The sequence below is a fragment of the Myxocyprinus asiaticus genome, chromosome 12, assembly GCF_019703515.2.
Source record: "Myxocyprinus asiaticus isolate MX2 ecotype Aquarium Trade chromosome 12, UBuf_Myxa_2, whole genome shotgun sequence".
In the NCBI taxonomy this organism is placed as follows: Eukaryota; Metazoa; Chordata; class Actinopteri; order Cypriniformes; family Catostomidae; genus Myxocyprinus; species Myxocyprinus asiaticus.
Window position 1 is genome coordinate 3,924,147 of NC_059355.1, and position 25,730 is coordinate 3,949,876.

A 25,730-nucleotide genomic window follows, 5' to 3' on the forward strand; every position below is an offset into this window, starting at 1 on the left:
TGACAATGAATGAATATTTGGTAGTTATGATCAGAACTGATGTTGGTTAAGTCAGTGAAAGTGGAAAATAATATTAATATATCATATTTTTAAGCAGTTTTTTGACATGGAAATTTTTGCCCTCTAAAGTACTGAGTGTGAGTTTTAGTTTTTTTTAAGCTGACACTGCACTAAAAATAATAATGCATCAAAATCAATGTTGTTGCTAATCACTGACATATCCCAGACTGTGATAATCCAAATAATAAAAAAAAATAATAATAATAATCCCCTTAGCATTTAGTATATGGAAAATAATTCCTTTTTTGTTTTTTGTTTTCTCATAAAAAACATCAGTGGCATTATATAAACAAACTGGCATTTAAAGGGTTAAAATCCTGAAAATCAATTAATATTTTGTAGTTATGATCAGGACTGATGTTGGTTAAAAAAATTAACTCATTGAAAGTGGAAAATAATATTAATATATAATATTATTATGGCAGTTTTTTGACGTGGACATTTTTGTCTTCTAAGGACCTCTGAGTAACTTTTTTTTATTGAAAAAGTGACCAGCTGTTACAGCTGCCTTTAGTGTCGCCCTGTTTCAAACAGATCGCCCAAAATGCATCTTTAAATTAAGATAACCATATTCATTCACAAACTCGCGTAGTTTATTCTTGATAACGTCAACCAACATGACAGAAGGGCTTGCGCCATTTTTGTGCTTATTGGCACCATTTGCAAAGGAAAACAATTATAAAAACAGCTGAAAATAATAAAAAACAGTGAGTAGGGAGATGTAGGTCATGTTTTATTTATTTATTTATTTTATTGTATTTTTCTCCCCAGCACATCTTATCACGTGGCTTGAGTGTGTTACCGCGGAGACCTAGTGCGTGTGGAGGCTCACGCTATTCTCTGTGGCATCCACGCACAACTCACCACATGCCCCACCAAGAGCGAACCACGTTATAGTGACCATGAGGAGGTTACCCCATGTGACTCTACCCTCCCTAGCAACCGGGCCAGTTTGGTTGCTTAGTAGACCTGGCTGGAGTCACTCCGCACCCCTGGATTCAAACTCGCGACTCCAGGTGTGGTAGTCAGCGTCTTTGCTCGCTGAGCTACCCAGGCCCCTGTTTTATTTTATTTTATAATTATTTTTGTCTCCTGCAACCCAATACATTACTCTCCTTTTTCAACAAACATGAAAGAATGGTTCGCGCCCATTTTTACGCTTATTTGCGCTGATTTGCAAAGGGGAAAAAATTATAAAAACAGCTGAAAATAATAAAGAGGAGATTTGGGTGAAATGTTATTTTATTTTGTAATAATTTTTTGTCTTCTGCTTCCCAATACCTTGCCCTTCTCTTGCTCTCTCTCTATATTTCATTGGTTTTTGGCTCATAACTGTCTCTCACTCATCAGGACTGTGCTCACACCTGATGACGTCTAGATTTCAAGCTGTTTTGAAAACTGTTGTAGCATGTGGGATTAGTCTCAGCATGTCTTAGGAGTGCGCAGACAATAAGGGAAGAGGGCAGGTATCAGATGAAGCTACCTGCAGAAGACAAAAGAGAAACAATCCAAATCTTCAGCAAACTGTCCTGTCTACATGATGCCAGTCGAAACTGAAGACAACCATCTGGGTCTGATAAAGAGAGAGCGAGAAAGAGATTTAAATGTACACTTTTTTCATTTACAATAACTGATGCTTTAATCCAAAGCAATTTATGAACGAGAAATAGTACAATATGGGCAATTAATCCTGAGAAGACATTAGAAGTGCTGCTATACAAAGTTCCTTAAAGTAAATAAAAAAAAAAAATAAAAAAAAAAAGACTAAGTATAAGTCTAAGTTATAAGTGTTAGTGTTGCAAGTATAGGTCAAGGATATGGACAGAAAGTGTCAAAGACCAATCAAGAGTTGTGTGGGTCAAAAAGGTCTATGGCATTAGACAGTGTTGTTATTTACAAAGGCAGATCAAAAGTGTGAGCAAATCATAGAGCAGCCAAGCTCATTTTCAACATGTCTGCCAGACTTGTGTTACAATAAAGCCACTCAAAGTTGCGTGTCAATGTAATTTTAGACGTCATGAAGCAGAGTACCTGAAACCACCTTAACCATGGTAAAATCACTATAACAATGTGTTTACTGCAAGGTGGTAATATGATAAGACATAACTGTTCAAAGTCAATCAATCAATAATAATACAAATGTTTTTTTGTTTGTTTTTTTCTGTCAAGTTATATAGTCCATAAGCCTGTAGGAGTAGGTAGATAGTCTTTGTGTATTAATGTAGAATTGCATATATATTGGTTATTTTGCAGTGGCTTTGTATGCGGCTCATCCAATCAGATTTCAGAGTTGGAACCTATTGTTTTATAATGGAATACTAAAAAAACCTCATCTTGAAACTTTTAGAGATGATTTTCAGGATGCACATCTCTAGATCTTTATTCCCTTTCTACTCAGTGTTCTAAGGCATGAAAACATGGAGGGAAAAAAAATGCTACTCATTCCTACCCTTCATTATCTGGGGAGCAAACTGACAGCAGGTGACTCCAAGGTCATGGGCGTTCTTCACCGCATGGAGATGGTTCATATTCAGGTCCCACAGACGCAGATCTCTGTATGTGGAGCCGTGATGAACAGCTGACCGCAGGGAGTGAAAGAGCAGGCCACTATACTGGTGTACCCTAATACCCTAATGTCACTCTACACCTTTCTTTCTTCTATGTGTAGCCAAGTGGAGAAATTTCATGTAATTTAACTCGTCATAAACTAGATGTGGCCCCTTTAAGAGTTTTGCTGCTTTCACACGTGTTACACACATGTGTGCTGATTAGAACATGAGAACATTTATTGCGCAAGAGAGCTCCCGGTTTTGTTAATCGGTTGAGAAGTCCTTGGGTAAATATCAAATTTTACACAAAATGTTCATAAATTGCATTAAATATGTGTTCAGAAGAGTCGTATGTTAAAATTGAGTGTTTGTTATGGTTTTTTTTTTTTTAAAGGTTGCATATGGATTGCATATGTGGAGTTTGACCACGTTTTGCATACATGCAAGGACTGGGTATGTAAATTTAGGATAAATCATATCTTATTTAATGATTTATAGCCCAGAGTGTTTTCCAGTTTAGTGAATAACTGTAATACGTGTTATATGTGAAAACATGTGTAATGAGAACATGTGTAATGAGAATTATATTGTTTTAAACTGCAATATATTTCTTTAAAGCCTGGTTAAAAATAAGTAAAATACTGTGAGTGATTTAAGCATGTGTTAAATGCATAAAATACTGTGAGTGATTTAAGCATGCGTTAAATGCATAAAATACTGTGAGTGATTTAAGCATGCATTAAATGCATAAAATACTGTGAGAGATTTAAGCATGTGTTAAATGCATAAAATACTGTAAGCGATTTAAGCACATTTGAAATGCATAAAATACTGTGAGAGATTTAAGCATATTTAAATGCATAAAATACTATGAGTGGTTTAAGCATGTGTTAAATGCATAAAATACTGTGAGAGATGTAAGTATGCATTAAAAGCATAAAATACTGTGAGCGATTTAAGCATGTGTTAAATGCATAAACTACTGTGAGTGGTTTAAGCATATTTTAAATGCACAAACTACTTTGAGAGATTTAAGCATGCGTTAAATGCATAAAATACTGTGAGCGATTTAAGCACATTTGAAATGCATAAAATACTTTGAGAGATTTAAGCATATTTTAAATGCATAAAATACTATGAGTGGTTTAAGCATGTGTTAAATGCATAAAATACTGTGAGCGATTTAAGCATATTTTAAATGCATAAAATACTATGAGTGGTTTAAGCATGCGTTGAATGCATAAAATACTGTGAGAGATTTAAGCATGCGTTAAATGCATAAAATACTGTGAGTGGTTTAAGCATATTTTAAATGCATAAAATACTGTGAGCGATTTAAGCATGTGTTAAATGCATAAAATACTGTGAGTGATTTATGCATGCGTTAAATGCATAAAATACTGTGAGTGATTTAAGCATGCGTTAAATGCATAAGATGCTTTGAGTGGTTTGAGCAAGTACTTAAGTACATAAAATGCTGTGAATGATATAAGCATGTATTGAGATGATGTATGCTGAAGCATATGGGTAGGCTAATGCTGTTATTTTCTTTTGACATTAGCCTCTGCCGTATTTAATTTCCTGTATTTCATTACCGTATTCCATTACCATATTTCATAAGCACAAAAACACAGTTTTTGTATTTTCTTTCTTTATTTTTTTTAAATCAATACAGACCAATCGATCTCTGTCCTTTTTCTGAGACAGCAGTCAGAATAAAAAACCCAAAATATATTTTTGTATCCTGTGTTGTTTCTTTACAAACCACCGGCCACATTTGGAACAGAAAACAAAAATTTTGAAAAACATTCACATGGCTTTATGTCATATAATGAATGTGAATTGTGACTCTGGGCTGAGAAACTTGAAAAAGTGCAAAAAGAAAACCGACCATAAAACCACAGTGAAAGTAATATAGGATGCAGCTCTTGCATTATATTCCAAGTCAGTAATTGGCACTAATTAATTACTAGTATCTAATAGCAAATGTTAAGTAGTTTTTCTAAAAGCCTGTACCTGTGAAGGGTCCTGGTGGTAAAATCCCACAGTCCAATAGTCCCACCTGACCCTCCAGAAACCAGATGTGATGAATCGGGAGAGAAGGCGCACACCCTGTCGGGACTCCTACCCGGATGCTCCAGGACGGCTTCGATCTCCCCGGTTTCCATCGCCCACACCACAGTGGTGGTGGCATCAGTGGAGCAGGAGGCCAGGTACTGACCGCAGGTGCTGAAGCAACAGCAGTGATCCCTGTAACCATGTCCGGACAACAGGGAGAAGGGCAGCTCGCTGAAGTCCCGGTTGCAGTACACACAGATGGTTTTATTAGAGGAGCAGGTGGCCAGCTGAGAGCCGGAGAAAGCGCAGCAGTTGACATCATCTCGGTGACTTTGTAAGGTGCAGATCAGAGACACCATGTTCATGCTTAATGTCTGGTCCCTCGAAATACTCAACAAGAGGAGGAAGTGTCTGAATAACAGACAGACAGCACAACTCAGAGTTTTTAATGACTAAAAATTTAAGATAGACACATTACTTACACAGTCAAACCCCTTAAATTGCTACGAAAGCTTCACTATTTTATTTTATAGTTGAATAAATTCAACCGCAAATCCGAGGCCACCCTTGTATAGTATCATTATTACTGACGACTAACTACTAATTACATCTTCTACAGTGTTATTAGATTACTGTACTCATTACTCTGTCTGAAAAGTAATTGCATTACTAATTATTTCTAAAAACCAGATGAAAAATACAAGGATAGACATGAAACTGTTCTTTTAACCCTCGTGCGATCAGTTTGGCTGTGTTAATGCCAACGGCATACATTTTGCCAAAGCTGTGTATTTTTGGGGGAATTTTGAGATTTCAACCTCAGTTCCTATAATACATCTATAATACACTGTGTACACACAATAGTTACACTCAGGACCTTCAGGACAAAAAATGTCCCCATTGAAACCCATTAAAACTGCAATATTTGATCCCAGTGCCATTAAAGCATAAAATCATTCTATGATATTATGCTTTCATTCTGGAGCCCTGGCTTCAAAATTTTAATTTTAAATATTTTCCACCAGATGGTACCATTTTTCTCATGTTCAGCCTATGGAGCAAATACATGCTTTTCCCCTATTTTCTGTTTGTTGTATTATAGAGCACTGCAGGACAATTGAATAAATGATGCAGATAAAATTGTGTGGGTGTGTTGGTATGGATGTCAGAGTGTGTTTTGTATGTGTGTATTGAGAAATTTGTGTGTGTGTGTGTGTGTGTGTGTGTGTGTGTGTGTGTGTGTGTAAAAAAACAACAGTGGCATTATGCAAACAAACTGGCATTTAAAGGGTAAAAATCCTGAAAATGAATGAATATTTGGTAGTTATGATCAGAACTGATGTTGGTTAAAAAATCTAAGTCAGTGAAAGTGGAAAATAATATTAATATATAATATTATTATGACATTTTTGTCCTCTAAGGACCTCTGAGTAACTTTTTTAAGTTGACGCACAAGGGTTAATTCTTTCAAATAAATCATATAAAATCAAATAAATTATTCATGAACTGGCTAAAGAATTTAAGGGGGCAGCGTTAAATTAGAAAACATACATTTAACATTAGACATTTTAAATTCACTATTGTTTTATATAGAATTGTTCTATAGTCTATACAGTATTTAACACAATTACATCAGAAGTAACAACTTAAATTACTGAAAAATTTATAGTAATCCCTTACTTTTTTCAATGAAAAAGTAATTTAATTACAGTAATTAATTACTTAGTAATGCATTACACCCAACACTGATAATATTACATGTAATATCCTTGTATTACAAATAAACCACACATTGTATTACAAAAATGTTTTACTTATGTTTTATTTATACTCCTAGTTTTCGTTACTTTGAAAGCAGAGTGTGAAGACATGACGTACAGTACTGTGCAGAAGTCTTAGGCACATAAGATGTTTAACAAAAGCATTTGTCTTAAGATGGATATTTATATCTTTAGCTGTAGTGTGTCAATAGGTAATATACATTTTAGACTCCCAAACATTCCTTTTGCAAATAGAATAGAAGAACAGGGAGCCCTGCAACAGATGGCATGACCCCACAGAGACCCCCAATGAACATCGTGTCTGTCTGAGATTGCATAAAGAGACAGAAGCAATTGAGACAGTCTAAACAGATAAAAGAAATGTGGCAAATTCTCCAAGAAGCTTGGAACATCCTATCTGCCATCAACCAAGAAAAACTGTGTGCAGGTGTAACTAGGAGAATTGGGGCTGTTTTGAAGGCAAAAGTGAGCACACCAAATATTGATTTTGCTTTTTTTATGTTTACTAGACTTTGGATGATGTTAATTGAAAAATGAAAACTAATTATGGCACTATTTTTGAAGACATCCTCACTATGCAACATTTTTCACAAGTGCCTAAAACGTTTGTACAGTACTGTAACTCCTAAGTGGATTTTCTGGTTCTATCATGGGACTTTCTGGAACCTCACGTAGCTATTGTGTAGATCAGCAGTTACAGAAATACTCAAACCAGCCCGTCTGGCACCAACAATCATCCATGCGATTATCTAATCAGCCAATCGTGTGGCAGCAATGCAGTGTATAAAATCATCCAGATACAGGTCAGGAACTTCAGTTAATGTTCACATCAACCATCAGAATGGGGAAAAAATGTGATCTCTGTGATTTGGACTGTGGCATGATTGTTGGTGCCAGATGGGCTGGTTTGAGTATTTCTGTAACTGCTGATCTCCTGGGATTTTCACACACAACAGTCTCTAGAATTTACTCAGAATGGTGACAAAAGAAAAAACATCCAGTGAGTGGCAGTTCTGTTGATGAGAGGTCAACAGAGAATGGCCAGACTGGTTCAAACTGACAAAGTCTACCGTAACACAGATAACCGCTCTGTACAATTGTGGTGAGAAGAATATAATCTCTGAATGCTATTCTGAGATGCAGGTTGGCGCTGTTTTGGTGGCACGAGGGGGACCGAAACAATAATAGGCAGTTGGGTTTTAACGTTGTGGCTGATCGGTGTGTGTATTTATATATGCTTATATTGTAAAATGTATCAATATAAATATTTAGTTATTTGGCTATTTTTTGTATTTTAAAATAAAGAAAAAAAGACTTTCTACACAATATGTTCTATTTGGAAAATATATTATTTTATCCATACTGTTTACTACATAGGCTATATTTACAGTAGTGTATGTGTGTGTGCAGTGTTGGGTGTAGTCTAATTACAAAGTAATTAATTAATGTAATTTAATCACTTAAATTAACTTCAATAACTTACAAGTAACAAGTAATGTGATTACTCTTTGATAAAGTTATTTGTAAAGTCAATAAACTAATTATAATTTTTTAGTAATTAGCAGTTTGTAGAGAATTATTTTTAAAAAAAAAAGGAATTTACCCAACACTGTGTGTTGGCCTATATTATTTTGTATTTATATATTTTGCCCTATATTCACCGAACTTTTGAGTTGTTTTTGTGTGTGTGTGTGTGTAGTTCAAAATGCAGTGAATACTGTATATTTAATATCAATCTGAATTTTCATATTCAAGAAGGGCAAGAACGAGTGGGGCGGCTAATGTTTTTAAGGGGTGGCAGTGCCCCCCCAAGTGCCCCCTTGGAGGCATCAGGTGAAATCAACCTACAAATAGCTTACTTATATATATATATATATATATATATATATATATTAGTTGTCTTTGCATATAAAGCTGAGATACGAGAAAGAATCTTTACATTGAAAAAATTACAAATCAGCTTTAATCTGCTGCCTTAAACTGATAAGCGCTTATTTATGCTAATTAACTTATTTACCAATAAGTATTTGTTTTACTTATAATTAATACTTTTTTTTATTTAATAAATAGAACTATATATATATTTATAGTTGTGAATGCAGTTATTTAAAAATATTACCACATTTTCAGCGATCACTAACAACTTGAGCTGTAAAATTAATGAAAATTTCATCACCTATGAGAAAGGGAAGAAAAATCACATTAGACATTAGTCTCGATTTAAAAACATCCTTTTAATAAGTCCGTGCCAAACATCCACGCACTCACACAAACACACTCTCACATACTCACAATCACACACACACTAGTGAAAAATAATGCTCCTACAAAAAAACGCTACCATTTGTTTCCCACAATATCTTTAAATAAAATAACTTCAAGTACTCTGACGCAGGTACAAAACAACTCTGTTCTAGCTGCCTCCAGTGGGCCACGACTCACGCGGGAGACTCAGACACATGTGGTTACAGAACGCCTGCTGTCCATCTCTGAGCACCTCTGGGGCCAGGGATACTGAAGAATACTCCAACAGTTTTCATATGGGTTCAGATATGGGTTTCGTACAGTATGCCTTTGAGTGGAGGCCTTGATGTGTTTTATATAAGAAAGCAATAACATTACAAAAATGGGAGAAAAACAACAAAACAAAAAATAATTTCCCTATACCCTGTTCTGGAGGGCAGGCACTACTAAGATCAAGGAGACCACAGTGTTTTGTAGAGGATATGTATATACTGTACAAACAATAAATGTATATTATTAATCACTTTAAGACTAAAATTAATTGCTACAATCATTCTAAGGCATAAACAATATCCAATGTCTGAAACAATATGTACACATCATTCCAAACAAGACTCAATATATTGACATTAATAGACAGTATGTACACATGGGTGCGTGTGTGTGTACAGTGATGCAGTTAGTTCACTTTCAGAGGGTTGAATACTCTGATGCCACATGGCACAGAACAGTGTAAACAGTTTTTTTTTTCTTGGCTTTGTTTCATATTTGGAGAGGAAAAACACAAACAAATAAACATTCCATTAGATTTAAAGCAGTTTTGCTGTTTCTTCCTTTTCATAGAAAATGAAGAGTGGACCTTTTTTTTTATTTAGTCATAAATAATCATTTTAAAAATTAAATACATTCACTATAATATTAACGATAAAGTAAAAAAAAAAAAAAAAAAAAAAAAAAACATATTTACAAGTAGTGGAAAGGGATTTTTCTCCTTAGTACAGCTCTGATGGTTGAAATTTCAGTGCGATTTCTTTTTTAATCGAAGGAAAAGGTATTGCACAAAGACACCCTCTGTCTTGTGTCTCTTTGGGTGTTGGATGTGGGATTGGTCGGTCCTGAAGGGTTGCCTCTGGTTCCGGAGGTGGTTCTGAGTCCTGGTCGTAGGGTTGAAATGACAGTCCGCGGTGATCCGAAACCACGGAGCTCTGAGCAGCTCAGTTAGTCTGCTTGAGAAGCTCAGTCCACCTCTTCTCAAAGAATTTCCTCATGTTGTGCCCAGCCCGGCCGATGTCCGAATTGTCCTCGTTGAACTTCTCGCAGTTGTCGAACACCAGGTTGACGTCGATGATGAACGTTTCCAAATTCTGATATCTGAAGAAAAGTGCAAAAAATCATAGTTAATGTTTTCTACTGGATGATTCCTGACATTCTGCTTAAAGGGATAGTTCACCCAAAAATTAAACTTCTCTCATCATTTACTCACCCTCATGTCAGATGTGTATGACTTTCTTTCTTCTGCAGAACACAAATAAAGATTTTTAGAAGAATATCTCAGCTCTGTAGGTCCATACAATGCAAGTGAATGGGTGCCAAAATCTTGATGCTTCAAAAAGCACATAAAGGGAGAATAAAAGTAATCCATACGACTCCAGTGTTTTAATCCATATCTTCAGAAGCTATATGATAGATGTGGGTGAGAAACAGATTAATATTTAAGTCCTTTTTTGCTTGAAATTCTTCTCCCTGCCCAGTAGGGGGCGATATGCATGAAGAATGTGAATCACCAAAAACACAAGAAGAAGAATGTGAAATTGAATGTGGAGATTGACTGAGCAGGGAGGTGAATTTATAGTAAAAAAGGACTTTAAAAGGATCTGTTTCTCACCACTGGAGTCTTATGGATTACTTTTATGCTGACTTGTGTGATTTTTGGAGCTTCAAAATTTTGGCACCCATTCACTTTCACTGTATGGACCAAAATAGCTGAGAAATTCTTCTAAAAATCTTCATTTGAGTTCAGCAGAAGAAAGTCATACACATATGAGACGGCATGATGGTGAGTGAATGATGAAAGAATTTTCATTTTTGGGTGAACTATCCATTTAAAGTAGCGGAGAAGGACACTTACTGACTGCTGACGAGTTTCTCACGAATGGTGGAGAAGTCCATTGGTTTTTTAATGACTTTGCGGTATCCAGGGACAGATTTGAGGTTGACAGGTGTGAGGAAAGGCCAGGCATCCTGATGACGTTCTAATTCAGCCAAGAGAATCCTACGGAGAACATACATACATTAGAGACCGACAAAAACAAATGTTACATTCACAAACACATATACGAGCAAACAGACAGCAGATGGTACCTGCAGAGGCCCAGGTCCCGGTTATTGTCTCTGGCTGTTTTGGCTCTCTTTACGCAGGCGGGGCTGTCTGGTTTGGCTGCAGGCGGGGTGGAGGTGTTCTTCTTGGTCTGGGTGTGGGTGGCGGCTGCTTTCTTTGGAGTGCTGTTGCTGCTGCTGGTGGCTTCCTCCTCTTCACACGTCTCAGACTGCTTCTTGTTTTTCTTGGCCGCTTCCGTCACTTTCTTTCCTCCACTGGCTGGCGTTGCACGATTCTGCATCTTCTTAGTTTTAGGTGACTGGCCACTTGCCTTAAATAGTATACAGTACCAGTTTACACATTCATATTGGTACACATTTACTGTATGGCACATTAAAGGAATAGTTCACCCAAAAATGAAAATTCTCTCATCATTTACTCACCCTCAAGCCATCCCAGATGTGTATGACTTACTTTCTTCAGCAGAACACAAAAAAAAAAAAATATGTCTCTGCTCTGTAGGTCCATTCAATGCAAGTGAATGGTGATCAGACCTTTGTAGCTCCAAAATCACATAAAGGAAACATAAAAGTTTTCCATATGACTCCAGTGGTTAAATCCATATCTTCAGAAGCGATATTATAGGTGTGGATGAGAAACAGGACAATATTTATGTCCTTTTTAACTCTAAATCTCCACTTTAACTTTCAGATGTAAAAGTGAAAGTGGAGATTTAGAGTAAAAAAGGGACCTAAATATTGTTTTGTTTCTCGCCAACACTTATCACATAGCTTCAGAAGATAGGCTACTTTTATGTTTTCTTTATGTGATTTTTGGAGCTACAAAGTTCTGATCACCACTCACTTGCATTGTATAGACCTACAGAGCTAAGATATTCTTCTAAAAACCTTTGTGTTCTGCTGAAGAAAGAAAGTCATACACATCTGGGATGGCATGAGGGTGAGAAGATGAGAGAAGTTTCATTTCTGAGTGAACTATCCCTTTAACACACATGAATATGCTTACATTTTCAGCTGATGAACAAAGCAATCATTGCTGCTCCAATGAGAGCTAGACCAGTGTTTTTCAACCAGTTTCGTGGACCCCTAGTGGTCCATGGCGTAATTGCAGGTGGTCCATAGAATCATTTAAAAAATATTTAAGTGTTAAAACTGATAGTCAAAGTATATGGGTTGAAAAGCTATGTAATGTCCCTATCTACTTAATGGCATTAAAGTACAGTAAAATCAGTTACATTAGAAATGTAAAGGTCAGTGTAATGTGAATCCTTGTCAACAAATCATCAAATTAACAAACATGTCAAATGCATAAATGTAAAATATAAATGTATATGTCCGCTTTGTATTGTGCGTAAGAATGCCCCTTATCTGTGGTAAAATCACTGTAATACATGGCTTCTTATGGCTTATTGCTTTATTTTAAACAATAATACCAGAAAACCATTTTTGTTTATTTGTAAATGGGTTCATATGCATCTTTTTACCCTGACTATGGGTGGACCTCTGGAGCTTAAGCCCAAAATGTTTTTTTATATAGCCCTGAAATGTTTTATAACCTTGCCTTGCCTGATGCAATTCTGCTTTACACCTCCTAGTCATAATCTTACAAGCCAGTCCTTTGATTATTGATATAAAGCCTGGCACATATTTTAGCTTATTCTGCAACAAAGTGGAATCTCTAATAATAAGTACTGAATTTCAAAGACATAACTCTGAAATATTCTAATAATAAAACCCTGATGCTGAACACTCCTCAACAAATGGATAATTGCGCCCCTGATGACGGGAGCTGGAGGCGGTTACCTTGGAGATGCAAGCAGGGCAGTACCAGTCTCCTTCGGGGATGTTGGTGATTTTGGGTTTGTGGCAATAGGTGTGACACCCCTTATCACAACCATCACACAACAAAAGCAAGTCTTCATTATCGCCCTTTCGGCACATCTGACAGTACTGGAAACACACACGCAAGCATGTAAGGAATTTGAGCTATACGCTCACATCATGTGCTCCACAACATAAATTGTTGATGGATCACAATTGCATGTTCATGCACTTCTGGACAGGTTAAATGGGTGTATGACTGGTGACTGGTTATGACCAAAAACTGGTCCAAATAATTAAAGGAAAATTTCAACCAAAAATGAAAATTCTCTCATCATTTACTCAGATGTGCATGGCCATCCCAGATATGTATGACTTTCCTTCATTAGCAGAACACAATTTTTTTTTAGAAGAATATCTCAGCTCTGTAGGTCCATGTAATGCATGACCAGTGAATGGTGACCAGAACTTTGAAGATTCAAGAAGCACATAAAGGCAGCCTAAAAGTATTTTATATGACTCGAGTGGTTAAATTCACATCTTGAGAAACAATATAAAAGGTTTGGTTGAGAAACAGATTAATATTCTAGTTATTCGTTCACTTTCACATTCTTCTTTTGTTTTTTTGCCGATTCACATTCTTTGTGCATATCGCCACCTACTGGTCTGGGCTTGTCAAAAGGTGGAGATTTATAGTAAAAAAGGACTTAAATATTTATCTGTTTTTTACCCACACCTATTCTATCAATTCTGAAGATATGGATTTAACCACAGGTGTTGCATGGATTACTTTTGAATCCTTGATGTGCTTTTTGTTGCTTCAAAGTTCTGGTCACCATTCACTTGCATTGTATGGACCTACAGAGCTGAGATATTCTTCTAAAAATCGTCATTTGTGTTCTGCAGATAAAAGAAAGTCGAACAAGTCTGGGATGGCATGAGCGTGAGTAAATGATGAGAAAATGTTGTTTTTTTTGGGGGTGAACTATTCCTTTAAATGCAACTGACCATATAATCAGGCATTGTTTGGATTGCAAAATAAATAGGCTAACCAACTTTTAAAAGTGAGGAGAAAACACTTCCCATATCTTTTGTTGTTTACGTCAAAGTTTGTGCGTCTAATCAAAATGAAGCAGATGCCAACATAAAGGTTTGCATGACATGCTCGAAAACCATGAACAAAACTACGCTGTGGTTTTGGTGAATTATTGGCTGGCAAATGCATGAAACCATAGAAAATTTAGAGTCATTTAGAAACATTATAAAAATATAAAGACGAGCCTAATACAATATTTGCCACGCTGTTTGTTCCATGTGTTAGGAACCACAGTGTATGACATCACTCACCACTTTCATGATGGACCTCTCCCAGGCGATGGATTTCTGCAGCTGCTGCAAACACATGGCCAACTGAGAGGAGCTGCGGACCTCACTCAGTGCCTTCCGCCACACCTTCATCCCTGGAGCAATCTCTTCTTCTCCCCTACAACACACACACACACACACACACACACACAAACACACACACTGATCAGTGGCAAGGTTTATTTAAAAGCTGTATGGAAGACTGTAAACAGTGTTTATAGCAGACTGAGGTGAGTAGCTGAGACCTGATTTCAATAGCACACACACACACACACACACACACACACACACACACACACGTGAACATCAGTCATATGCATACAGCCTATATTGTGTGATACACTTCTGTGTCATGATGTCTCAGCCATTCATGAGGACAAAAAGCACATGATGCTGTGATGTACCATGCACTTAGAAACAAATCAAGTTCTGGAGGTGTCCAACTCCATCGTTTGGGGAAAAAATAAAAAATAAAAATGCTTTACAGTTTTTGAAGGAAAGGAAAATCTGTGCACTGCTGATTACAACCATGCCAAAAACAAAAAGGGTGCAGGCAAGGGAGCGATAGGGAAACAGACAAAAAAACAGCACAAGAACCAAAACCCAAAATTGGAGCCAGGGTGAGTGCGAATGGACGGACGAGCAGAGTAACCCCAGCCAGCAGAAAAAGGGGTAAAGGGAGGATGAGGAGGAGGAGAGACGAAGGCTGGGAGTCTGGATGACCTACCCTTCCCCTCCAGCGCTAGTGGATGGAGCAGGTGCGGGGACAGTGACTGTACCCACGTTATCCAGTTTGATCTGGATGGTGGTCCCTAAGGGGCTCCGCAGGTACCTTCTCTCGATGTGACGCTCCAGCTCGGCCAATCGCATAACTGCGATGTCCAGCGGGTTGCTGGGGCGACGGATCAGGCCCTTCTCCGAGCTTCGCTCCTCCTGGGACTCCGCCCCTGGCCGAGGCTTGGAGAGGGGATTGTGCTCGTAATAAACCAGGTCCTCTCTTTCAGACTGTGGCTCTGGATACATCCAGCCCTGAAGCAAGGGATTGCGGAACATTTGAAACAGGAGAAATTTGAAGGTTTTGGTCTGTTTCTAGAAAACGAATCAAAGCTGCAAACGGTTCACACATACACTCACCTTGACCTGCAGGCTGGCGGAGGTGACTTTGCGCTCCAGTTCTTCCACTTGTTGCAGCAGAGCGATGTCGGTCTCCATGGCCTGTTCCTCCACACACCACTCCTGCAGTGTCTCCACGGAAACCTGGCCCTCGTCGAGCTCCGAGACTTCCATAACTGCCACTGCAAACAAGACAACAAGACCCCAGGAGAGATCAGCATCAGTAAAGCACATCACAGCACAATTCTGCTCATTCTAATAATGATTCTGTACGCTTGCCTAAATGTTACAGAGCCAGTTTCCAAAAGAAGGCTCTCAGTATTTAATTTTAAATAATCACGATTAACCTTTAATTTTACTGTAGTTGAATTTGCTGAAATTTGCCCCCAAATGTTTTTTTTTTTAATTATTATTATTATTTTAACATGTACTGCATTCAACTTAAATGCATTCAGTTCCTCTTTTAAGAAAAGACTACAGAACTAAATAAAATGCAACAAAGATGTTTTTGTGGCTTTCTCAGTAACATTAGTACCATTTAGTGTTTGTTTCACTCTTATGCATTTCGTTTGTTTTGCTCATAGTTACTTCATACTTGCAGAGCATTGATTATAGTTCAGTTCTACCACAAAAAACTGCAAATGATTTTGCACATTTTAAAAGTCCCATCTGGATTTGATTTATAAATAAATGAGCCATTTCTCCATTATTTTCTGATAAAGGGCCCGGCTGTGGGAGTGTTGTGTGCATGTACTGAAATCAAAAGACAGATAGAACAAAATGAAGCTATTTGAATGTCAAATTATGCAAATGTGCTAACTGTGTTAAATAAACATTAACTTTGGCAGTCCTAGATTTTTTGTATTTAACTGTTAAACTGTTAACCCTTAAATGCATACCTCGGGTCTTTAGAGACCCAGGACCTCATTCTACACCCTGTACCACATCCATTTTTTTGGAGTTGTGCCCACACATCTTTAGTATTCCTCAATCTATCTCTTATAAATAGTGTAAAAAATTTACAAAATAATTATAATGGTTTAGGTACCAAAAGCGTATAGGGTCTTAAGAGGCAAGAGGAATGTAATTTATTCCATAAATTATACTTTTTATGATTATTTCATAACAATGGTGAATTATCAGTATTCCATATGCGTGTACACACACATATTATACACTGATGTTTCGTGGATTGACTTGATTTACATTTGACATTTATATTTGGGGTAGAAACAACATTGAACAGTACAACACATGAACAGTGTGATATGACTATTGTCATTTGGGTGTACTACTGAAATAATATAAGTTGTGCATCTATTTAGACTCAATAAGTGCCTGAGAAAATACATATGTGTAGCTTATGTGTAGATTATGAGTTATGTGTAGCTCAATATGTGTTTGACATCCGATTGCATCTCAGTGTGAAAATAATAAATGCTGTTCTAGATTTGTCCTGATTTGATGCATTATCTATTTAATTTATGAAAATTAAAACATCAAAATATATTTAACTGTATTATTTTCTAATTGTCTTGAAAGTATTTAGAAAATTTTACACCATCTGGGCATTTGTAAATCCATTTTTTATAGATATAAGTACAGGGTCTCTAAAGACTCAAATATGTAGGAGTGTTTGGGAAGGGGGCCTGGGTAGCTCAGCGAGTATTGACGCTGACTACCAACCCTGGAGTCACGAGTTCGAATCCAGGACATGCTGAGTGACTCCAGTCAGGTCTCCTAAGCTACCAAATTGGCCCGGTTGCTAGGGAGGGTAGAGTCACATGGGGTAACCTCCTCGTGGTCGCCATAATGTGGTTCTCGCTCTTGGTGGGGCGCGTGGCGAGTTGTGCATGGATGCCGTGGAGAATAGCGTGAGCCTCCATGTGCACTATGTCTCCACGGTAACGCGCTCAACAAGCCACGTGATAAGATGTGTGGATTGACGGTCTCAGACGCGGAGGCAACTGAGATTTGTCCTCCGCCACCCGGATCGAGGCGAGTCACTACGCCACCATGAGGACTTAGAGTGCATTGGGAATTGGGAATTCCAAATTGGGGAGAAAAGGGGAGAGGAAAAAAAAAAAAAGTGTGTTTGGGAAAATTACCATGCATTTAAGGGTTAATCTCTAAATTTGTACAATAAAACATACATACACACACATCCTGCAGTTTCACTTCTACAGTGCTCACCCTCTCGGTTCTTGTTACAGGTCTGTACGATGAGCTCCATGGATTTCTGCAGCTGTTTTTGCAGGGCTCTCTCCCGGATACCTCTGCTATGGAGAGCATTCACGAGAGCTTTCAACTTCTCCATGTCTGTCACCTTCCACCATCCCAGCAGCTTGTCTGTCATTCAGCCAAAACCATTAGCATTAACAACCTCAAACAACACTGGACTGATAACACTCACAATCTCAAGACTTAAGGGAATATTCCAGGTTCAATACAAGTTAAGCTCAATTGACATCATTTGTGGCATAATGTTGATTACCACAAAAATTATTTCGATTCGTCCCTCCTTTTCTTAAAAAAAAAAATTATAAAAAGAGGTTCCAGTGAGGCACTTACAATGGAAGTGAATGGGGCCAATTTCTGGAGGGTTTAAACACAGAAATGTGAAACTTATAATTTTATAAAAGCACTTACATTAATTCTTCTGTTAAAACTCATGTATTTTAAAGTTGTTTAAATTGTATTTTTTTCCGTCATTTTAGTGTTTTAGGGTTTGTTGACTACATCGTCATGGCAACAAAATTGTAAGCTTGGCTATAACTTTACACAGAAAAGTTAGTAAGTGATTTTATCACACTAAAATAATTTTTACACATATTTTTTGTGTCTTGTGGCTATACTTTTGAAAAAGTGAGTATTTTAATGTTAAAAAATTGGCCCCCAATCACTTCCATTGTAAGTGCCTTGCTGGGACATCGATTTTTGCTTTTTTTTTTTTTTTTTTTTTAAGAAAATGAGGGGCAAGCCAAAATAATTTTTTGTGGTAATCAATATTATGCTATAAATGCTGTCGACTGAACTTAACTTGTATTGAACACGGAATATTCCTTTAAGCAACGATGACCCCATTTACACCTGGTGTTAAGATGCGTTTTTGGTGATCGGATCACATGTGGTCAGCGCTAAATACAGGCCTAAACGGGGTCTAAAACGTTTTGTGATCGGATCACAAAAACCACATTTGGAGGTAGTAAAAAAGCATGTGACCACATCGCATTTGAGGTGTAAGCGCTAATCCGTCCTGAATGCGTACCGGACAGCAGTGAAGCACCACCCCCCACCTGCCATTCAACCGCTGCACTACAAGAAGAGTTTACATTTTGTCAGTTACGAATGGCTTTAAAAGGAAATAACCATCTGATCTGAAAATTTAAAAAGCGGATATTTACACAAACAAGAGAACTTCACGGATCTTCTTCAGTGTGTCTGAAATCAACATGCAAGAACTTATGAGAAGCACGAACATCTGCAGCTCAGGTTAATAGGTACTCCATTAAAATAACGGACAATTTTGCTCAAAATGTTGCATCTATTAAAAATTGTAACTGCATCTGGGAAACACATTTTTTCATGTGTGAGTATTTTCTCACTTTGTTGTGCTTTAATGTTATGCAGCTAAACAGTAACATAATGATTGATGTATGTCATCAGGAAATCAGAGACCCTCCCCTCGAAATCTGAACACAAGTGGTCACAGGAGATGCATTTAAGCGACCAGGTGTAAACAGCGATGTGTCTCGACTGACCACATGTGATCGAATCAACCAAGACGCATCAAAATACCGTGTGTAAATGGGGTCGAACATGTGTTGTTCCAAATTATGGCTAATTATGTTGACTACAAGTACAGTGCTATTTTTAAGTAACATTTAGTCTTTTTATGTGAATATGTTTGAGTGTACGCTTTTGAGTTTAAACTCACCTTCTGGTATGGGGAGGGGTTCAGGGTGGTCGTGGTTTCTGGGAAGGTCCAGAGCCGCGGGAGAGGAGGCAGACGTAAGCTTTTCCCCAGTGGGAACGGGAGACCCGCTCTTGCTGGTTGAGACGCTGGGTACCAGGAGGGGGCTGGCGCTGCCCTCTACTGAAGGGTACATGTGCAAGGGGCTGCTGCACAGGGGTAGATTGGGGCTGATGACCCCACTGGACCAACCACACATGGGTAAACCCATGAGAGCTCCACCTGGCTTCACCTGGAGAGAGATTAAGGGAATACATCTGTCATTCGAAGTCTTGATTGTCTTTATTTACTTAATTCTTGACTTCATTTTAATGTAAATTCTATTCAACAAAATGTATTGGGGAACTGATAAATGATTATGATTTTTGCCTTAATCGTGCAGCCATAATATACAGTTACTGTATGTGAAGTGGGACCAGAGACATTTCACTGTGGGTACATACCTGCATGCTGAAGTTACTAATACCAGAGGGTGAGGGGTTCAGATGGCTTGCTGATGTGGAGAGAGAAAGCAGGTGATGTTGCGGAGAGGAGGAAGATGGCTGTGGGGGAGTTTTGGGCCGTGTGCTGGGGGTGTTGTTATGGGGCGAGGACTGCGGGTGTGCTGAAGGCTGGATGAGGGAGGTCTCATCGCAGGGCGTGCGAGGCAGCAGGCTGAACCAGTGGCCGCTGTGCTCGCTTAGGACCCTGAGCAGCTGGTCATTATGTAGGAGCGCAGTCTGTGCAAGCTGTTGCGGCTGCAGGACATGCGCAGGGATGCCCAGCTGCAGGGGAGGGGGGATGGGGTCTGCGCCTGGGCTGCTGGCCTCTATCAGCTTGGAGGTAGTTGGAGAGTGAGCTGGAGATGCTGATGTTGTTGTTGCTGTGGCGGCAGTGGCCGGGCAGCCATTGTGGCCGTGGCAGAGACTCTTGGCCCCTGCAGGTGTGTGAGCCAGTTCCAGGCATGAAGGGTTTTGTGAGGGGTGGAGCTCTGGCTGCTGAGGAGGCGTGGTTACAGATTTGGGTTCCTGAAGTTCTTTGAGCGGGGAGGAGCACAACTCTTTCTTCGCCTCCTGTTCAGGATTAATGGGTTTCTCATCTTCCTGTTTCACCTCCTTCTTCACAGGCGACGGCATCTCCTCATGCTGATGATGCTGTGTAATTTCCTCCTGAGGCTCCTCTTTGACCTGCACACCTTGAAAGTTTTTGGACCTCTCTTGCTCTTTCTCCAGCTCTTTCAGACCTGCATAAGAGACAGAGGGAAGTGCATAATTAGTGTAAAATTAATGATGTATTTGTATGAAAGTCCCTAGAATGTCTTTAGACACTTAAAAATGGATGAATGTCATTGCATTAAATGACAAAATATCAAACCAAATGGCTCTTATTTTAAATAAACATATCACAAGCACATTTCTCAAGCAAAACATTTTATAAAAACAGGTGAAATAGGTTTAAATGATAAAAAAATACATATACTAAGGAGCATGTCCATAGTTATTGTGATGAACTATACCTGTGGTTACAATGCTATGACACCTGTGTGAACATGAGGGAAATTGACTTCATACATCCACTAAAATCACTTGCTTTGATATTTTGTTTTATAATGCAATGACTTCCATAAATGTCACTTAAAGGGATATTTCACAAAAAAACGATCTCTTATCATATTTAGATGATATATTCTCTTATCATTTAGATATGTATAGGACTTTCTTTCTTCAGCAGAACACAAATGAAGATTTTTAGAAGAATATTTCAGCTCTGTGGGTCCATACAATGCAAGTGAATGGTGATCAGACCTTTGTAGCTCCAAAAATCACAAATGAAACAAAAGTAATCCATCTGACTCCAGTGTTTAAATCCCAATCTTCAGAAGCGATATAATAGGTGTGGGTCAATATTTAAGTACTTTTTTACTCTAAATATCCACTTTAACTTTCACTTTCAGATGTAAAAGTGAAAGTGGTGATTTAGAGTTTAGAAAAATGACTGAAAATATTGTTCTGTTTCTCACCCACACCTATTATATCACTTCTGAAGACATGGATTTAACCACTGGAGTTGTATGGATTACTTTAATGTTGCCTTTGTGATTTTTTTGGAGGGTCAACATTTTGGCACCCATTCACTTGCATTGTATGGACCAGCAGAGCTGAAATATTCTTCTAAAAATCTTAATTTGTGTTCTGCAGAAGAAATTATTTTTGGGTTAACTATCCCTTTAAACTCAATTGACAGCATTTGTGGCATAATATTGATTTAAAAAAGCAAAAATCTGGGTTATAGCGAGACATTTACAATGGAAGTGAATGGGGGCCAATTGTTGAACGTTAAAATACTTGCTGTTTCAAAATTTTAGCCACAAGACATAACAAATATGCATGTAAACATGATTTTAGTGTGATAAAATGCCTTACTAACCACATTTGTGTAAAGTTATAGCCAATTTTACAACTTCATTGCCAGTAATGTCAACAAATCCTAAACCGACTGTAAACGTGATGATTTAAACAACTTTACAGCTCAAATAATACACGAGTTTTAGCAGAAGAATTAATGTAAGTGCTTTTAGAAAACTGTAAGCATCACATTTCTGTATTTAAACACTCCAAAAATTGGCCCCATTCACTTCCGTTGTGCCTCACTGTAACCTCCATTTTTGCCTTTTTTGAAGGAGGGACGAGTAGTAATTAATGGTACTCAACATTATGCCACAAAAGCTGTCGATTGAGCTTAACTTGTACTAAACCTGGAATATTCCTTTAAGTGTCCAAAACACTGTGGGGGCACAAATTCTTTTTTAGGTTAGATAGATGTACCCACCTTCTCCACTCTCCAGTCCCTCTATGTAAACCCCTCCACACTGTGGGAGGACCCAGTATCTGCGCCGGTACCGGTCCTGTCCATATGACATGGACCGCAGAGCATGGGACGATTCGAAGAGCTTCCGACGGATCAGGTTTTGCTGCTGTACTCGCACAAAGAAAGATACACATATGAGTGTGTGTGTTTGAGAGTGTGTTTGTGCGTAAGGCTGTATATTTCATTTGGATCCCTTTATTTACCTTTGATAACTTGTCTATCTGTTTCTCCAGTTCTTCAACACTGGTGGCTGGATCTCCCTCGTCCTGAAACGCACACACAGATGTACATGCAAAATCAATACAATGTCTGATCAAACTAGTTGGAGTAATTGATATGTAAAAATGGCACATAATGAACTAATTTTACCTCATCACACGTCTCCACCTTCTTGCCCTTTTTAGCCTCTTCCTCCTCCTCCTCATCATCCTCATCTCCTGGTTCATCACTGTCCTCATCGTCTTCATCGTCGTCATCACTGTCTCCAGCCTTCCTCTTGCGCTTGTGACCAATGGCAGAGAGAGGCTCTTCCCCTCCAGCGACCGATTCACGTTTCCCAGTCCGTTTTGCGTAGATCGTTTTCAGTCTGCATGCACACATACAGACTTATTAAGCTTAGTTTACATATCTTTAAGTGTAAGGTTTGCATTTTTAGAATTTGTTTGATTAAATAATGGTTTACTGAACATATGTCTTTAATATCTTTATTATGTAGAAACCTTTTTATAAAAGCAATAAAGAACTCAAGGCCATGCTGAAAGGGCTACGGGCACTTGTGTGTGTTGTCCCTTATTGCTTAAATATTGTACTCAGGTGTACTGTATGTGTACATGTGCACTCACTTCTTCAGTTTGCCCTCCACGATACACTCATCTTTCCGCAACACATTCATGTGCTCCAGGCTCTTGTCGATCTCACTGAAAAACACAAAAAAACGTTGCTTTTATACTGTTCTAGATACATGTGTGATTTGCCATATGTTGAGGTTTAAGTGTTCAATGCATTCAGTATTCAAAGCTCTGTGATCGTCTCACCATGTTAGCTATCTTTTTGTGCGCCATTATGCCATAGATGAATTTTTTATAGTGCCTAGGCAGGCCTGACAGACTAACCACATATCACTTTTACTGTGACATCTCCAGGCCAAACTGGTATTGGAAACAGGTCATTATTATATGTAATTCAAAAAACTAGCTGTTGATTTATTACTGAATCATACAAAGTTGTGTTTTACTGTATTACATTGTAATATGATAACTTAAGTAAACCATACTGCTCTGTACCAATGGAAAACATCAGAAGCCATCAAGAATCATCGTTGAAGTTGAACTCATCAACATAATAGCAAACACAATAGGAAGTTCAGGACATTTGAGCATCTAACATTTCTTACCTGATGACGCTTTTACTGCAGGACAACTCATTGACCAGGAAGGCCAGAATAGAGGCTTTCTGAGCAGGTGTGTGGGCCTGGAAGGCTTTGGTCCTCAGACTCAGAGTGAGATCAGCTAGCTCGGATTGAGAGCAGTGAGCCTCCATGTACTGCTGCAAAACCTCAGACACGTTGTCCCGGTTCAGACCCACATTGGTCAGGTGGTCCCCCAAGATAGACTTAGACTGGTGAAGAGAGGAGGAAAGTTGCAATCCAGACTTTAAAATGGATTTTCATTGAACTTCATCATTCATTTCAGTCATTTAGTTCAGTGGTGCTCAACCAAGGGACCATGGCCCATTAGGGGACCTCAGCAAACTTCCAAAGGGACCTCAAGATGACTTATAATGATTTAAAATAAGTTAGCTAGCTACTGTAAATAACAAGCTAACTTGCTATTAAATAAATAAATAAAATTACGATATTCACACTTTTCTACTTAATCAGTTAGCAGTTCTTTAATATCAGGTCTACTGACAAACATCACAATTATTTGGGTCTCTAAAATAACAGCACACAATGGCGCCAACACACCACTGTGTGTTCAAGAGGAAACAACACAGGTAAAGCAATTTACTTATTTCATGTATTTCCAGTGTTGGGTCGTAACAGACTACGTTATCTGGATAATGGACTCAGATTACAAAAATCAAGTACTTGTAATTAGATTTCATATATTTCTAATTTTTACTTTATTATTTATGGATTATATGATTACACATCAATTACAGTACCTATCAACCTTTACTTCACTTACATTTACCAATGTTAAAGAGTGTAAATGGTACTAAGTACACTTAAAATTAAATTTCCATCAAAACATGCAACAAGTCATCCGTACACCTAAAAAGTGTAATATAAAAGTAGTTACATTACTGATTACAATTTAATATGTGATCTGTAATCATTACCAGAGTACATTTCTACCCAACAAACACTGTGTATTGTTTGCATAATTACTCAACAGAAATGACATTCAAGTGAGAGATGCATACCATTTAGAAGACAAAACAACTTTTCATATGTATAATGTCATAATAAATAAGTTATTTATAATGACTATTGCATTTTTTGTTGTAGTGTGTTGTAGTGTAATGATTAACCAGTATTGTGTCAAAATGCAAAGAAAAAAAATCTATTTCAAAAAAGCGGTTTTGCATATCGGTTATCGAACACTTAAACTTAAAAATAATCTGTATCAGTAATGTTCGTAAAAAAGACGACATTGGCCGGCCTCAACTTACAATACACTGACTATGTTTACACGGCCACCAGAAAGCGATTTATTGCGAGAAAACAGCGTTTCAGTTCACATGCATTGTATAAGCCGCGTACTCTTTACTCCCATATATGTGCAGCTCGGGCAGTAAGCAACTTTCTCCACAGCAACATAATTTTCCCATGACGCTCGTGTGAATAACATACATGGGATACGAGGAAGATCTTTTTATTCTCCGTTGCTTTCTTTTATTTCCAGATATTCCAGAGTTGTTGCTGTATTTGTTTTCTAAACTTTCTATCGCGACCTGCAGTGGAATTGCCCTACAATAGTGCTTATTACCCTCTTACATAAAACACTGGGATTCCCCCAATGTACAAGCGCATATACGTGAACATGAGGGACAGTCAGTTTTTTACACTGGAGAGTATAAATGGGATAGTGTATAGTTTGTGATTTTCCCACTGTACTCCCAGAAATATTGAATTCTTTCCACTGTGTTGACTTGTTGTTGGGCTCCATCCAATGATGTTTGTTATCCTGGTCTGTTCCACGCACACGCACTCTTCAAGCACCCATCAGAATGTCGCTTATGTGTTTACATGGACACATTAAGCCACGTTTTCCGGAAGAATCCTAGGCGTGTTAAACCGCTTTCTCTTAATCCCTTAAACGGCACAAGGAAATAAGTGTTCATGTTTAAATGATGTTTCAGAACACCGCATTATGCAAAAACCCTGGAATAAATCGTTTTCTTAAGTGCATGTAAACGTGGTCAGTTATTACCAGGATAATCCCCTTGGAGCAACATGGGATTAAATGCTTTGCTCCAGAGCATAACGGTAAAAGCTATCTGATTGTCCCTTTACAGGATTTGAAGCTACACCCTTTTGGTTTAGCTCCGATCTTTAATCATTAGTCTACAGTGTCT

The 25,730-nt window shown here is 38.0% G+C and overlaps 1 protein-coding gene and 1 pseudogene across 19 annotated transcripts in view; both read right to left on the reverse strand.

Moving 5' to 3' along the window:
• Positions 1-1,529: 1,529 nt before the first annotated feature.
• On the reverse strand, positions 1,530-5,026 carry LOC127449524 (WD repeat, SAM and U-box domain-containing protein 1-like; annotated as a pseudogene).
• Positions 5,027-8,661: 3,635 nt separating this feature from the next.
• Positions 8,662-25,730, reverse strand: part of LOC127449143 (bromodomain adjacent to zinc finger domain protein 2B-like) — a 113,254-nt gene continuing 96,185 nt past the window's right edge. For 14 of the 19 annotated variants that reach the window (XM_051712356.1, XM_051712357.1, XM_051712359.1 and 11 more), the window contains 15 exons: positions 23,542-23,765; positions 22,991-23,065; positions 22,518-22,734; positions 22,352-22,414; positions 22,110-22,254; positions 19,745-20,523; positions 19,266-19,533; positions 17,522-17,677; positions 15,350-15,510; positions 14,943-15,244; positions 14,198-14,333; positions 12,833-12,979; positions 11,054-11,340; positions 10,821-10,964; positions 8,662-10,063 (listed from right to left, as the gene is read on the reverse strand). In XM_051712356.1, the coding sequence (XP_051568316.1) occupies positions 9,907-10,063; positions 10,821-10,964; positions 11,054-11,340; positions 12,833-12,979; positions 14,198-14,333; positions 14,943-15,244; positions 15,350-15,510; positions 17,522-17,677; positions 19,266-19,533; positions 19,745-20,523; positions 22,110-22,254; positions 22,352-22,414; positions 22,518-22,734; positions 22,991-23,065; positions 23,542-23,765 (3,261 nt within the window). In that variant the 3' untranslated portion in view covers positions 8,662-9,906. The remainder of the gene's footprint in view (positions 10,064-10,820; positions 10,965-11,053; positions 11,341-12,832; positions 12,980-14,197; positions 14,334-14,942; positions 15,245-15,349; positions 15,511-17,521; positions 17,678-19,265; positions 19,534-19,744; positions 20,524-22,109; positions 22,255-22,351; positions 22,415-22,517; positions 22,735-22,990; positions 23,066-23,541; positions 23,766-25,730) is intronic. The other 5 variants (XM_051712372.1, XM_051712373.1, XM_051712366.1 and 2 more) reach the window with 1 other exon arrangement.